This window comes from Ctenopharyngodon idella, chromosome 8, assembly GCF_019924925.1.
Source record: "Ctenopharyngodon idella isolate HZGC_01 chromosome 8, HZGC01, whole genome shotgun sequence".
NCBI lineage: Eukaryota > Metazoa > Chordata > Actinopteri > Cypriniformes > Xenocyprididae > Ctenopharyngodon > Ctenopharyngodon idella.
This window is the reverse complement of record NC_067227.1, coordinates 16,401,910-16,418,221: the sequence shown is the minus strand read 5'-3', so window position 1 is coordinate 16,418,221 and position 16,312 is coordinate 16,401,910. Positions and strand designations below refer to the sequence as shown.

General features: G+C 36.6%; 2 protein-coding genes across 4 annotated transcripts in view; one reads left to right on the top strand and one right to left on the bottom strand.

Annotated features, from left to right (window-relative positions):
- Positions 1-1,303: 1,303 nt before the first annotated feature.
- LOC127517681 (Rieske domain-containing protein) lies at positions 1,304-6,405 on the bottom strand. 2 transcript variants are annotated; one of them, XM_051903659.1, is made up of 5 exons: positions 6,256-6,405; positions 5,010-5,217; positions 4,536-4,570; positions 4,127-4,433; positions 1,304-1,416 (listed from the first exon to the last, which is right to left on the bottom strand). In XM_051903659.1, exons 2-4 carry the CDS (start codon positions 5,170-5,172, stop codon positions 4,152-4,154), a joined length of 480 nt encoding a protein of 159 aa, XP_051759619.1. In that variant the 5' UTR covers positions 5,173-5,217; positions 6,256-6,405; the 3' UTR covers positions 1,304-1,416; positions 4,127-4,151. The 2 variants fall into 2 exon arrangements, with proteins under 2 accessions (XP_051759619.1, XP_051759621.1); XM_051903661.1 differs by lacking the exon at positions 6,256-6,405 and adding an exon at positions 5,498-5,809.
- Positions 6,406-9,405: 3,000 nt separating this feature from the next.
- ncs1b (neuronal calcium sensor 1b) overlaps positions 9,406-16,312 on the top strand; it is a 39,336-nt gene continuing 32,429 nt past the window's right edge. The window contains exons 1-3 of one of the 2 annotated variants that reach the window (XM_051903658.1): positions 9,406-9,572; positions 12,683-12,800; positions 13,639-13,794. In XM_051903658.1, the coding sequence (XP_051759618.1) occupies positions 13,731-13,794 (64 nt within the window). In that variant the 5' untranslated portion in view covers positions 9,406-9,572; positions 12,683-12,800; positions 13,639-13,730. Of the gene's footprint in view, positions 9,573-12,682; positions 13,795-16,312 lie in introns of both variants that reach the window. The other variant, XM_051903657.1, reaches the window with a different exon arrangement.

Here is a 16,312-nt window from a genome sequence, read left to right as displayed (position 1 = left end):
TTGCCTTGAAACTTTGTTGGAATCAGCAGATTGTTTTCATAAGTACAGCTGGGAAATGAATGCCATTACTTGGGTCATTATAGAGCAAGACAGATATTCAGTTAAAGACTTTGTCTGCTTAGATAATTAAAATGTTCTTAAATTTGTTAAGGTTACATTTTGGCCATGATAAACAAGATGGTTTATTTAAACAAGACTTTTTTCTTCTCTCTACAAACATATTTTAGAACAAATTTGCAATATCAAATCTCAAAACAGTAAATAGCCAGTATGATAAATGCAGAAACAATGGTTAATAGCACAAATAATGTAAACAAAATCACTTCTGAACTATTAACAAACACTAGAATTTTGCTTTCATTTGAACATTCAAGATTCATTTAAAAAATCATCACCTCACAGGTTAATAAAAGAACACGATTTTATTCAAAAGCTCATCAAAAGATGTTTACAGCTGTACTTATAGGGCATATTTTCTCATTTTAAGGAATAAAGTATCACATTCAATATCAGAACCGGTGATCTGTGATTATTATTATTATTATTTTTTAATCTTTCGTGTTCATCTGTACCACTTATTGCCTTGCACGGTCACTTTGACATTTTTAAATGGGTAATTTATGGAAACGTATGGTTGCAAGCTGCATAGCTGAATAGCAGGAGTATATGAAAAGGTTTCAATCATCCTTGAACCAGCTGACCCCTGAAGAGTGAAGCCTAAATTGCAGTGGTGTCATTTTACATGCTTCACCCCCTGAGGACTGAACAAAAATTTTGTTTAAACTTGCAGTCTTAGGGTTAAACAAAATCCTGGGACTAAGTATGCACTTATTGTTGCTGCTGCTAACATTGCTCTTAATTTTTATATATGTCCTTAAAACATGAACAAATGAAGTACTATTAAAAATATTGCGTTCTAAATGTGAATTTACTTACTGCGAGAGGTTTTCTTTCATCAAACCTGCTTGATGGAAAGGATGTGTTGCTGTGGAAGTTTATCTAAATTTGCTATACTTAAGCATTCCGCCACCCCCAAGGCTACCTTAAGCACTCCTGTTTACACAGATTACGTACGCCTTTCTCTCATTCAAACACTCACTTTCACCTCCATTCTTGGTTCCTCATTTTTCCATGTCACCTTTGACCCCCTAACTCACCCCACCTTTAGTTCACAAACTGTCATCATTCCTTTAAACAACTCAGTAGACAGCACTTACATCGAACCCCCTCCTGCTCCAGGGACCTACCTCCTGTTCCAAATTTAAAAATATTTATTAAAGGTACTAGACACTGAATCTAAACATACTGTTGATATTCTTTATTTTAAAGGTACAATGCCTGCATGTTGGGGAAGAACATTGTTCTGGTTGTGCTTCAGCTCTGCGTGACTGTGTGGATGAATATGGTTCGTGGTACCTGTGAACACATGAAAAGCCAAAAATGATGTCATCTGAGCATGCAAGTCCAATATTTTATGCTGTTGTTGTTACAAAAGTTGCTATGACGATTATAACTGATATTCTGGCCAAAGAAAGAGAGATTGTATCTACTGCTCATAAAACATTGACTACTGGGCTTAAGAGATATAACCAGTTTAGATGGAAAGGATCTCAAGCTGACTAGCTGAAGACGTAGCTATACCCATTAACAGATGGAATTAATGGGTATAGTTACTATAGGTACTTCCTTGAAAATAAATTCCAGCACAGTGCTACAACAATGAAATGACCCTTCACAATAGATAATGCTTTACAATGAACTCTGTTAAGGAGCTACATATGGTAATTTATCTTTTCAAGTCCTTGCCATATCCGAAAAGCCAAGCCAATGTTGATTCTTGTTTTATTACGAGACTCTCTGTTTGGTGTTTATATTTTGTTAAAATGGGTGATTCCCCAGAGGTTCGAGATTTAGCGTCAACCTTTCTCACTCGTTGTGACAACTAACTTATTCCACTTCCACACCATACACACGTCAAAGTAGCCCGAAGCCGGAGCAACTGTTCTCTACTTATGGATATGATGAGACATGCACGGGTGAGTAACGCATGTAAAATATAAACACTTATAATAGGCTTGCCATTGTGAATCAGGGTAAGACAAACATAAATAAATAAATGTTTCGGAAGAAGGATTGATGATGTATTGAATAATTTTTTAAATTTTGTTAATTTTTAACAAAAAAGGTTACATAGTGTACCTTTAAAGAGAGAATATAATAGTACACTACTTTTTTATATTTCCTTTTAATACACAGATATGAGCTATATTTACTATCCTTTTCATTACCATCACTCTTAAAAATAATCGTTCTTTATTGGCATCTATGGTTTTAAGAAAAACCTTTAACATCCATGTAAAGTGAATGTAATCTGAATAATATGTCTGCCAAATTTGTTATCAACAATAACTGGACGAGAAGTAGATTAGAACATCATAAGGGCACTGCAAACATAACTGTATAGTATTGGAAAGTGTCTGGGTTTATATGAGCTTGTTTTTAGGTCTTTTGCTGTGCAGCTGTCACCAAATGAGAAAATCTGAGGAATAAAAGCCAGGAATTCCATGAGGTTGCATGCAAGTGCTCTGATACAGTGATTTAATGATAAATATTATATCAGTTAAAAGGAACACTCCACTTTTTTTGAAAATAAGCTCATTTTTCAACTCCCCTAGAGTTAAACAGTTGAGTTTTACCTTTTTCGAATCCATTCAGCCGATCTCCGGGTCTGGCGATACTACTTTTAGCACAGCTTAGCATAGTTCATTGAACCTGATTAGACCATTAGCATCTCGCTCAAAAATGACCAAAGAGTTTTGATATTTTTCCTATTTAAAACTTGACTCTTCTGTAGTTACATCGTGTACCAAGACCGACAGAAAATGAAAAGTTGCAATTTTCTAGGCCGATATGGCTAGGAACTATACTCTCATTCCGGCGTAATAATCAAGGAACTTTGCTGCCGTACCATGGGTACAGCAGGCGCAATGATATTACGCAGCGCCTGTGACCCCCTGCTTGCACAGGGAGCGTGCCTTGCAACCATGGAGACATTTGTGAGAGATGCTGTGCAATATCATTGTGCCTGCTGCACCCATGGTACAGCAGCAAAGTTCCTTGATTATTACGCCGGAATAAGAGTATAGTTCCTAGCCATATCGGCCTAGAAAATTTTCAACTTTTAATTTTCCGTCGGTCTTGGTACACGATGTAACTACAGAAGAGTCAAGTTTTTAATAGGAAAAATATCGAAACTCTTTGGTCATTTTTGAGCGAGATGCTAACGGTCTAATCAGATTCAATGAACTATGCTAAGCTATGCTAAAAGTGGTACCGCCAGACCCGGAGATCGGCTGAATGGATTCGAAAAAGGTAAAACTCAACTGTTTAACTCTAGGGGAGTTGGAAAATGAGCCTATTTTCAAAAAAAGTGGAGTGTTCCAATAAGCATTTATGAAAATTCTGTCAAAAACAAAAATAATAACCTGTCCATTATGCAAAAACACTTTAAAAAGTACATGGAAAGAATCAGAGTACACTGGAAAAACTCCCAGACCAGTTTTAAAAAGGACTTTAAAATCAGAGACTGAATCTGACACACCAGCTGGATTTTTTTTTTTTTAACTGTTAGCTGTGTTTTGGGACATGGAAACTGCTTTATAGTTGGTAGACTACCAGCTAAATGTGGTCAAGCTGGTTTTTGGAACATGCTGACTGGTCAGCCAACTTAAGCTAATTTTGGTGTGCAAAAACAAAACAAATATAATGACTTGCGCACAAAAGGTATTCGCTCTGCTTCATAAAATTAAGGCTGAACCACTGCAGTCTGAACTATTTTAACAATGTCTTTACTACCTTTCTGGGCCTTGACGGTGATAATTAAATTGCTGTCTATGGACTAGTCAGAGAGCTCTTGGATTTCATCTAAAATATCTTAATTTGTGTTCCAAAGATGAACGAAGGTCTTATGGGTTTGGAACAACATAAGGGTGAGTAATTAATGACAGAATTTTCATTTTTGGGTGAACTAACCCTTTAACTAAATTTTTCAGCAGTGATAGATGAAAAGTCTCAGCAGAACATATTCAAAACCTTCTGCTGATCAGCTGAGAGCAGAAACACTCACTCATCTCATGTCTCTTCCTGTGAGGTCACTTCGTTTTCTTCGGGCCTTCTTTCAAGAAAGTGTCTCTATATTTCGCAGTTTGATAGTAATCAGAGTCAATGGCCACTGGTGAGTCATTTAAGGTGAGGAACACGTCTCCATTAGACTCTGTCACAGTGTGGATTCTTTGTTTAATGCCTTTAGAGCACCAAGTTGGTTTCAGAGGCTTCACAGAAGGGTCCACTGCCTGATAGAGACCCTCACCCTCAGCTAATGTAATTTTATACTTATGCCACGGGCACACTATGCATGGTCGTCCATCAAAATCCTTCATTGGCAAAAGAGAAAATTTAAAGTTAAAGCAGATTTGTGGCATACATATATAAATAAGAGGAGAAATTGCCTAATGAAAGACTTCACAACAACCCACTTCTATATCTCCTTCCTGAAGTGGACCTCCAGAGTCTGCAATAAAATAAAAGCATAAAAGAAAGCATAAAAGCAGTGTAATTTAAACATATGTCTGAAAATGTCAAATATTAATGAGGGCGGAAGGATGTGCATATGGCCTTCAATCTGTAGAAATCCAGAGTAAATAAAAGAATTAAACACTATTTGAGTATATACTTCCTATTTGTGTTAAGGCAAAGAAAATGATATGGGATTGAAATAATATGTAAGGCGGAACTTGATTTTGTCCATCGGCAATTGATTGGATGGTTGTGGTTTGCTATTGCTGTGATGTCATGTGAGTGACAGGTTGTCCCGCCTTCATGCAAGGGCACATGATTTTAGTTTTTAAATAATGATGCTCTCCAATAAATAATTTATAATAAATACTGCAATATTCCATAACAAACAAGAATCGTCAAATTTGATTTCATGGTGGCATGAAGAAACTTACGGTAGCAGCGAGCGTCAATAGCATAGAAGTCACCCTGGTGGTAAATCACTAGAACATCTCTTCCACCAACTGACTTCAACACTCGTCTGGTTTGAATGATGTTCTCTTTCTTCCCTATAAAATAAGGTATGGATGTAGCCGCCACCTCTTCATCAGAGCTCATGTTTCCCCCTCCACTCTTTCAGCACTCTTCGACACACCTTCAGAACTGTACAATAATAAAATAACATAAACAAAAACACCACATAATAGCTTAAATTACAATCTCTATTCAAGTGAAATAAATAATGAGTAAATAATGCCAGAATTGTCATTTTGGGAGTAAACTATGCCATTAATTATATATAAAAGTACAGAAAATGGCCAGATGAAGATTTTCTTGTGCCATAAAGCATTATGACATTATGCAAAGCCACGACTCATCATATTTTCTAAATTATGTATTTACATCAGAAAAAAAACTATTCATTGGTTCATGCGTTGCGCACCTGCGTGCATTGTCACGTGACGTCCGAGATCTCAGAGAACGTGAACGCTTTTTTACAAGTTGGAATCTCTAACGGTAATTTAGACATGTCGTGAACGCACCTATTGTTACCTATGGCACGTGGTTGATCTTTAAGTTCATTATTTTAACGCTGTTTGATTTACCCGCCTTTTTTTTTTTAAATGCTTGAAAGAACAGTAAAAACAATTATCATTGTCATATCATAATAACACAATGCGCCAGAGTCCAACAGTCTTTCAGTGCAGATTAAATGCCAAGTCCTTAAATACAGCCACTGTTCTTCAGTTTTTAGAAGACTCAACAGATTCAAAATACATTTTCATCTCATGTTTAAATCTTTAAAAAAGAGGTTTGCATTTAGAAAATGTACATTTATGAATGTGATATGTGGCTAACAGAAAAATAAGGTTTATAAAATAAATATTTTTCTTTTCACATTCATGAAAACCAAAAATTAAATTTCTGTATGTAAATTTAAAATTAGGATTCACGTAACATTTAATAAAGTCACAAAAGGCATTTGATTCTCCCGCCTCTGAAATGGCAATACTGAAGAATGACGTTTACTCTCTCCAGCAACCCGATTTAAATGTTATGAGATCCTGTGGTGGTTTTAATATCTGTAAACTATCCTTAACTTTGTCAAATGTGAAAGATCCGTCATATACCGGTAGCCAGATCACATTAAGCATAACTGTATAAGCATCCGGAGACTCCGAACCAGTATTTGAAATTTACCTCTCAACACGTGATAATCTCAACTTTGACATATGTCTCTTTTTGTTGCTTGTATGATTTTCAAAATAAGCGATTAAGTAAATATTTTACTACTTAAATATAAAAGAGGAAGCCGCGAAACGAAACAAATCACAGTAGTGTAGATCATTTCCGGCCATATCCAACTTTTGCGTTTCAAAATAAGAGTTTAGACCGCATATGAAAAGAGATTTTTTGTTTGTTTGTTTGTTTGTTTGTTTGTTTACTGAAAGGATGAATTTTTATAGTCGCTCAAATTGTTTATGTAGAAATTATGAGCGACATAATAGTTGGTGTCGTAATTTTAAAACGCTTAAATTGATAGCAGTAATTGATATAACATTCTTTTAAATTATCATGCTTTCAGGTTAAAAAAAATATATTCATTTTTAGGGGAAAGTGTGCATTTATTTAAAACTTTTTGCTATTATTATTATTATTATTATTTACATTTTGCCTTTAGTCATTTTCAAAGTAGGCTACAAATGATGGTCTCTATTAATATAAGGTCAAATGCTGCATATAGGCATATATACAAATGTAAATTAGGCTATGTCACACCAAAGGACATCTTCCCTAGTATTTCATGTCAACTGCCCATATGTATAATTAAATAAGTAAAAGACCATAAGACCGAACAATATTAAACAAAGTTCAATGTAAGACCTTTAGGTGGTGCTGTTGATACGCATTAAAATGCAACCTACTTAGAGAAGTGACCGTCTGTTATGTCCTGTGAAGTTCAGCGACTTCAATTACCGCTAATATTTAAGTTTACAAAGCTTCTTTCTGTCTAGTTATAAATCCACTCGCATGCTTTTTGCATAGTGTTTTATGTTTTCTGAGAAATCCATTTTTTTTTTTAAACAGACCAACTGGAATGACAGTGGCGACTTCCTAAGGTGGCACATTAAATAAACAATACATACAAAGAGTAATACATGCACCACATGCAGGCTCAAAATAGAGCATATTGCAAAGGCCTATTTTGGTGGGAATGAATGGCTATAGATAGTTTGGGTAAAACTGCAACTTAGAAACCAGTGGGATTTCAGTCAAAAGATAAAAGCTTAATACCAATAAATATTAAAGCTCGGTAACTCACAGTGACTTATTTTCTGGAATCTCCAACGCAGGCTAAAACAGATGTTTACTTAGTTGTTGGTAATGAATAAACAAAGACAGCCAGCACTCTAAGCTTTTGGAAATTTAAATGTAAAATGGTAATTTATTGTAAGTTGAGGGTGGCAACATCCTCTGCCGTGCCTGTTTTCCTACTAATCATGGGATACATCTGCTCCTAACCTCATCAGGCAGCATAATTTTAAAATGCATTTCATCATTTGACCTGATGCGTTTGGGTGTAAACATTTAAAATTGCTTTTGATGTCCCTCCTCCACCCCTACATTTTCCTTTCATTGCCTGACTGAGAATACATTAACCCAGATTCTTTCAAAGGCCAAATGTTGCTTTTAAGAGCTACTTAGCATCATGGGAATTAAGAGCAGGATGTTTTATTTACATTAGAGAGCAGCAGAAGTGGTAAATAAGATGAATATTTGGTAGTAGCCTGTTTGCATTAATTCCCTGAAACCGATTAACTGTAAAAATGGAAAAATACAGTACAGGTATACAAATGGCACACTATTCCATTGTAGACTTCCTACTCTTTTCCATTGATTGCTCCACATAACCGAGTATACTAATGCAAGTTGTGCATTTGACTATGAAAGCAACAAGCTTAATGGCAACCTTGGATGTCAATCAAAGACATGAATGAGGGTGCATTTGTAAATATAACTGCATAGCTAATTAATGCTTTTGGTTCATGTGAAACTGTGAGCTTGATATAGCCAATAACAGATGGTAAAGGGGCCGGAATCAACCGCGAGTGTGCCAAACATACAGTACTTGGCAGTTGTAACTTCGCAGGCTGTCTTTGCAGCCCCTCAGTATTAGACTAAATGGCTTTCCTCTAAACAGGGAGCCAAAAGGTACCGTTCATTCTCAAGATGCTACAGTAGGAGGTGTTATGAAATAGCTCTAGTTCATCCATGTTCAGGTACAACACTCCATCTGCTGCTACTTTAGAATCATGTAATTAGTATGTTGCTTTGAATTTAAGCCTAAAAAATAGCATTTTCCATTAGTCTGGACAATAATTAGTTTGCATTTATTTTCTGCCTAGCTTTTGCGACGAATATTAGTTTTAGTTATATTGAAAAATAAAAAACTTCAAAGAAAAAAAAAGGAATACTATGAATAATAAAAGATATTAAATCCAATCTTCTCAGTTTAATTACCTAAGCATTCATTTGCATTGAGATATGGTGTAATTTATCTTTATTTTGACATATTCATTCACAACAGTGTCTTACAAAGAATTTTAGTGGTTTGCATATGCAAGACTGTACAATAGGTAGGCTATAGTGACAGTCCTCTCATGTCTAATAAGTGACATGAAGTGACAAGTGGCCAAGTATGGTGACCCATACTCGGAATTTGTGCATTTAACCCATCCAAGTGCACATACACAGCAGTGAACACACACACGGAGCAGTGGGCAGTCAATGGTGCAGTGCCCGGGGAGCAGTTGGGGGTACGGTGCCTTGCTCAAGGGTCTCACCTCAGGCGTGGTATTGAGGGTGGAGAGAACGCTGGACATTCACTCCCCTCACCAACAATCCCTGCCGGACCTGAGAATCAAACCCATGACCTTTAGGTTACAAGTCCGACTCTCTATCCATTAGGCCAACGACTGCCTAATAATTGAGGCACAGGATGAGACATTTTTGTTCTGTATTAAATAGCAGCATAACCTCATTTCCTGGTGTGGATATGTAGGTCTCTCTTTTTTTTTTTTTTTTTCTTTTTTAATCCAGGTTACAGACAGTTCTCAGCAAGAGGTGAGCAGCTATTGCTGTGCCACAGGGAGAGGAAAAAACAAACAAACAAAAACAAATATATATATATATATATATATATATATATATATATATGTGTGTAAATTCCATTATTATTATTATTATTATTATTATTATTATTATTATTATTATTATTATTATTATTATTATTATTATTATTATTGCTAGCGTTTAAAAGTCCCCAACGAAGAAGTGAAGTATGATCGACGTAAGTTCTCCACACTAAGAGAAGCACAGGGTGGAGATCGGTGGTGAATTTAGTTTGTCCAGCCTCTGGAGAGTCTGCTAGAAAAGTCCTGTCTGAATGAAGGTTACACACCCTGACAGAGAACGATCTATGAAGAAGAAACCATCCTAACGCTAAGTACGGCTCGGTAAGTGTCATATGGCGTTGACTTTCATTCAAAAAACATTGCGTTTTAACAGATAGACACTGGAGAAGGGTTTGGGTGACACGTAGCTTAGCTTGATGGCAAGATGCCTTTATTCACAGTGCTGGTAGAGTTCCTATAGATACAAGAAGTCATCTGTCAAGTTTCACAGCTAAAAAGTTTAAGCTTTCAGTGAAAGAAAATAAGAGGTAACGTTAGCGGTTTATTCAGTCCGTTATGTTTTAGAGATAACGTTCACTACGTTTTACGTTTATTATGTAGCTATAGCAGTTTGCTGTGATAGCGGTCGCTGAGCACCTGTCAAAACGTGTCCCTTAGGCTATTATCGTTTTAATGACTGTAAAAGTGTAAACATACGTCGTTTCATCAATAAACCTCGGGTTGATGTTCAGTTAAATCTCAGACTTCAGCGTGAGAGCGCCCCTTCCAACAAAAATTACCATGGTAACATTGGTGTCCGCCAAAATACCATAGTTACTAGTTACTACAAATGTTAGGTTACTATAAATCACTATTAATTAGGTCCTTCAAACCGTGTAAGACTATTTTTGTCGTTTATTTATTTAAATAAATAGATAGTATTAGAATTGCAGATATTGCAATTTTGAACACTGCATGTATGTATCATTCAGTGCAGTGAAAATATATTCCATATATGGATAGCATAACATTGTAACATTATGTATGGGCTAGTATCACCATGATTGCTTGATTAAATGTTATGACATTATATATAAAATATTATACGTATTATATATTATATTATAATAATATTAGCTTTAATTTGGCAACTACACTACCTTTTAGTATTATATACAGTGTTGGGTGTAACGCGTTACTAAGTAACGCGTTACTGTAATTAAATTACTTATCCACTGAAAAAGTAAGGTAAGGGATTACTGTTAATTTTTAGGTAATTTAATTACAGTTACTTATAATGTACTTGCATTACATACTGTAAATTAGTTCAACAGTTCTGTATAAATCAATATTGAATTTAAAATCTAAATTTGTCGTCTGAAGGTAAAAGTGAACGCTGCCTCTTTAAAATCGTTAGCTGTAGTGCAGTTGCACGTGAGTTCGTAACTTCGCACCAGTTGGCTGCATAGTCGCTGTCTGAAGATGTCAACTGAAGCGGCATCTTCAGTTTTTGCCGAATGGAAATATCCCAATTACTTCACTTTTTGACACAGGTAGGCAAGAACATTACGGTAAAATGTAAGCTATGTCCTAGGGAGAAAAAACTGCGCGCGCTCTCTGAGAGACGGTCTTCAGTCAGTGCGTTCTCAACCAAAGCGCAGACACATAGCTGCCTCTCGCGAGTGTCAGATATTTGCGGTTTATTACACATAAACGTTCAAATACACATCAGTTATGTCAAATGCCCGTCTTGGCGTATATTCGCGTTGGTTATGTGAATGTTAACAGCATATTGTCTCCATCCATTAGTGACAGCAGTCTACTGTCTACTATTGGCTGTCTGTACTATAAATGATAACCAAACAACAAAAGAAAAGCTTTAATAAGGATTAATCTATGTTTAATTTATACAGTTATGACTATGCAGAGTTATTTTATATTTGATTATTCAATTTCTGTGGTATTTTTACTTTATACTATTAGACCTACCTGAAAAAATATATAGCATTGTTTTTGTTTTGTTTTTTGTATCTAAGTATTTTTACCATGGTATCGACTTTGGTATCGAGTATCGTGCCGACTACTAGATTTTCTGTTTTGTGACATCCTTATTTGTTACTAAAAAAGTTTAAGTATTATAGTGTTTTAATAAAGCTAAAATGTTTTTAAAAAGCTATAAAAGGCTAAACTATTCCATGTTTGACTCATATTTAAATTATTAAAAGAGTTTCCTTTCTATTGTCCATCCACTCAAGGTTTATAGGGATTTTAAGAATTAGTAATGAGTTGAATTACTTACTGACTAATTAAATTACTTTTCAGACAGAGTAATTAGAAAAGTATTTTAAATACAACATTGATGATGTAATTAGTAATTATTACTTTTTTGAAGTAACTTACCCAACACTGATTATATATATATATAATGTATGTGTGTGTGTGTGTGTGTATCAGATATTTGTGTAAATTCCATTTATTATCATTTAATTGCATTGTGTATATCGGAAACGCTAATGGCCATTGAAAAACCCATATTGGTTGACCTATTAAAACAAATAAAACTAAAAAAGACAGCAAGTCGCTCTCAATTTCAGCTGTTGTTTCTTTAGTGTTACTATTTCTTCTCCATGTCAGTAACAGCAATTAAAGATGCACAATACTTACACACTTTCATAAAGCAATATAGCTATTTATTATTTATCTTTCTCAGTTAATAAGGTGAAGGTGAAGATCTCTTCATCCGGCTACAAGATTGTTCCAGCGTTTAATGCAGTTATTACACACTGTAAAGTGTTGAAAGTGACTGTAGCAGATGTAAGGAGGTTATTAGCTTTGATGCTCAGTGTTGCATTGAGACTATAATGTAATATTTGGTCTCACCACTTGTTTTGAATGGCCTGTGTGAAATGGTTTCATGTGAACTATTTTTGTGTTCTGTGCCTTGATTCAAAACATTTCAAAGTGTTCCCCCCCCCCCCCAGATTTTTGTCTTTCATTTAGCCTAGAGTTATCCATACCAATGTTTTTTTTCTAGCATAAATATTTGATTCACTGCTTGTTTATCAGCTCTTATAGCTCCCAGAACAAGCAACATTTTATTGTTTGAAACATAGCTAAATCAGTATAACTGAACAACTCTTAACCGAATATAGAATCCTTTAGTCTGATTAATTGACTGCGTAATTTGACTAATTCATTTTGACCCTGGTTTAGGAATTAGGATATTAATGCACTTGAAGGGCTGGCAGAGGAACAGTGCATTGTGCCATCCTTACACAGGCTCAGGGAGAAAATCATTCTCATGAAAGTCAAGTGCGAGAGCTATTTGCATGGAGAGTGTGTGGTCAGCGATTTCCCCTTCGTCTCTCTGTGGGTCTATCAAGATTGCTGTACTCATGACACTGTTGTCATCTTCCAATGCAGTCTGACCTTGTTGCTGTTTGTTCCCACAGTGTTTGGAGGTTTCTCTGGACAACCAGACCTTGGTGAACAGGAGTTGCTGCTTTGAACTACAGAAGGTGTGAGGAAGAACAGGCCTGAAGATAAGCAAACAGTGGTTACTAGGAGAAGGTGAATGTCTTTTGTCAGAAAGAGTGCCATCAGCAGACTGAGACAACGAATAATTGGTTATCTCCGGCTTCCACGTATTGTCTGATGCGGTCAGCGACAGAGGAACTGAGCAGCATATGTTTTCGATCTAGCCTTTTTGCCATCTTTACAATATTTGCACTCAATAATATATCAATAATCACAGCCAGGACTCAGTATTATTGTAGATCCTGTCGGCATCTACCAGAACGACATCTACCAAAGTGTGAAATGCTAAAAAAATTAAGCTGGACTAAGTCTGCGCTTCTCTTTTAATTTTACCAAACCCCTCATCTCAGCTGCCAAGACAAATAGAGCTAGGAATCTCCTTTAAGAGTCTCTCAGAGCTAACAAGACAGACATAGGGAGGGAGTAAAAAGAAGAAGAGAAGAGGGAGGGTGGGTGGAGAGCCAGAGAGAACTGGCACTCAAGTGTGAGCAAGAGAGCACACAGAACGCTGCGAGTGAGCGTCTCCTGTAACCATTGGCACTTTAATACATTTCAAAGCCTTGTTTTCTCCACTGAAGAATCAGACAGAACGCGGTTAGCATCTGAGACTCGTACTCGTGCAGGTGGCCAAATGAATGGGCTTTTTTTGAGGAGCGATAGATGAAAGAGGACTTGTCAAAGGCGGCTGTAATTGAGGATGAATTTTTGAGAGACCCACTGGGTAAGAGGGAAACCCTAATAGTGACTTTAGATCTTACAACAGCCCACAAAGTCAAAAAAGGAGAGAAAAATTCACACTGGATGGATTTCCTTGGATTTGTTGGCAGTGCTGATTTGTTTTTCACTTTGTTGATGTCTTTGGGTCTCTAAGATTCTGCCTTAAGTAGAAAAGAGCTGGTGAGTTCTGGTACAGCTCAGTTCCACGCTGGACCACACAAACTATCTGGAGGAGGACTGGAGAGCATGGGGAAATCAAACAGCAAGCTCAAACCAGAGGTGGTGGAGGACCTGACCAGGAAGACCTACTGTAAGTACTTTCTGATTGCACTCTTAAAAATAAAGGCTCTAAAAGCCCCAGTGATGCCTTTAAAGAACCATTATCTTTTTTTAGTGTAAAGAACTTTTTAATGATCTGAATAACCTTTTTCCACTATAAAAACCTTTTTTGGAATGGATGTTTAAGGTTCTTCATGGAACCTTAGATGCCAACAAAAACCTTTATTTTTAAATGTATATGTAAAAAAAAATCTTTCTTACCCATTTGCATGTTGTTTATTAGTGTTCAGTTTTTTTCTTCATTGTTACTGTAATCTCATTTATTTTCATATTTTGAGTAAACAGGCCATGTTGGCTAAAAAAGCGATTTTTATTTATCTGTTATCCACTTGAGTGCAGCACATGCACTAATTAATAATGGAGGAAAATGAGCTAAGTTGTTTGAAAACAACATTGTTAGACTGCATTCAAGATCCTGTGGCTGATGCCACATATATTTTGTCACAAGAAATCACAATTCTCGTGGCATTGCAAATTGTGATTAGCAGAAGCCTGGAAGTGGGCCTAATCAGCATGTTTTAAAAGCCCTCCAATTGGGACTCAGGCTTTATGAATATGCAAATTGCTCGGTCTTGAGATCTGCAATCAGGCTGGTGGTTGCCCAGAGAGATATCTGAAAGTGGCTTGCTCTCTGCCAGTGAAGCAGATTGTGTTTCCATGGATGCATAGGCTATATATGTAAACACATTGAGCTACAGTAGGTCTTGATTCTAAAACTAGTGCAGTGAAATGACAACAGTATTGACAAATGCTAATGACACAATTCACTGTAGGCCTTGTATGCATTTCTTTAACTGAGATTCTTCATTAGTTTACTTTTTTTTCTTTAGAAAGTATCCCAAAATTACAGAGCCCCGGACATGACATGCAGGAAAAAAATAGTAGGCTAAATCGTGCGCACGATTTACTAATTCGTTCCCTCGATTTACTAAAACGTGCGCACGATTTACTATTTACTATATTAAAAATGGTTTACATTTTTTTTCTTGCATGTCACGTGCGGGGCTCCGTACAAAATATTGTAAAACATTGTTTCTAGGGCACTTTTTATAGTGTTTCTTTCTTCAGTTGATTGTGAGAAGTTTTTGCCTCTGCAGTTTTGATTTGTAATCTTTACATCTATGGGGGAGCTTATCGATGAATCAATTAAACTCTGGCATTACTTGTCGGTACAGATAATTTGCGTCCCAAATGACAATGCCGTTATACTATGCATGCACACTGCCATCGAGTGCAGGGGTTCTCAGCTCGGGCCCTCGAGATCTCTTGCCCACTTTCCTGCAGAGTCACGTTGTTTTGGGTTTTGTTTCATGTTTATATTTTCATGTCTTTTATTTTGTAATTTTGCCTTAAGTCATGTTTCCTGTTTGTCATGTGCTTCCCTTGCTCCTCATGTTATCCTGCCATGTGCTCCCCTTGTCCATGTGTCATGTTCTCATTAGGCTTGTTCCACTTCATGCAGCGCCACAAAGAACGGCAGCCGCCTGACAAAAGCAATGCATTTTGGTTAGAAAACGTGACCGACTTTGATCGGCGCTGTAGCCGCCTTAGGATCACATGTACCATCAAAGTACCGCGAGAGCAAACAAAACCAGCTGCCAAGGTCAGGCACTGCAGTTGCTCAAAATCGGCTGCGAAAGCCTTGATGACGACACACTTTATTCTCATTGGTCAGATTCTGTGATGACAAGGACAACGTGTGTTGCGTGTTTTTTCTTAGACAAGTTCCTGTATTTAACCAGTCTTGATATTGAATATTTGATATTCAAACAAAACATTAACAAAAAATAAGATTATGCTATCTAGTAAATATATATTCTTATTTCAGTCGCATCCACTTCTTCGGCTACAATCAACGCAAAAATCGTGGAAAGCACTAATTGTCCGACCTGACGGCCATCTCTGTACTCCTCCCCTGCCTGCAACCGGCAGATCTTGAACAAGCCTATTAGTTTGTCTAGTCATGTGTCCTCATTGGTTCATTGTTTGATTGTGCACAGGTGTTCCTTGTTAGTCTTTAGTCTCTGTGTATAAATAGCCCTCATGTATCCATTGTCTCTTGTCTAGCTTTGTTCCCTGTAACCTCTGTTGGTGAGTTTGTCCAGTTATGTTCAAGTTTAGTTTTCACATTCATGTGCTCATGTTTATGCTATAGTTCTGTTTATTTTGTATATCATTAATAAAACTGCGTTTGGGTTCACTACGCTTGCCTCACTGCATTACAGGCTACATTACAGAAAGCTAGACTGGAGACAATGGATACATGAGGGCTATATATACACAGAGACTAAAGGCTAACAAGGAACACCTGTGCACAATCAAACGATGAACCAATGAGAACACAGGACACATGACTAGACCAATCAATGAGAACATGACACATGGACAAGGGAAGCACATGGCAGGATAACATGAGGAGCAAGGGAAGCACATGACAAACAGGAAACATGACTTAATAAACATGAAACAAAACCCAAAACAAAGTGACG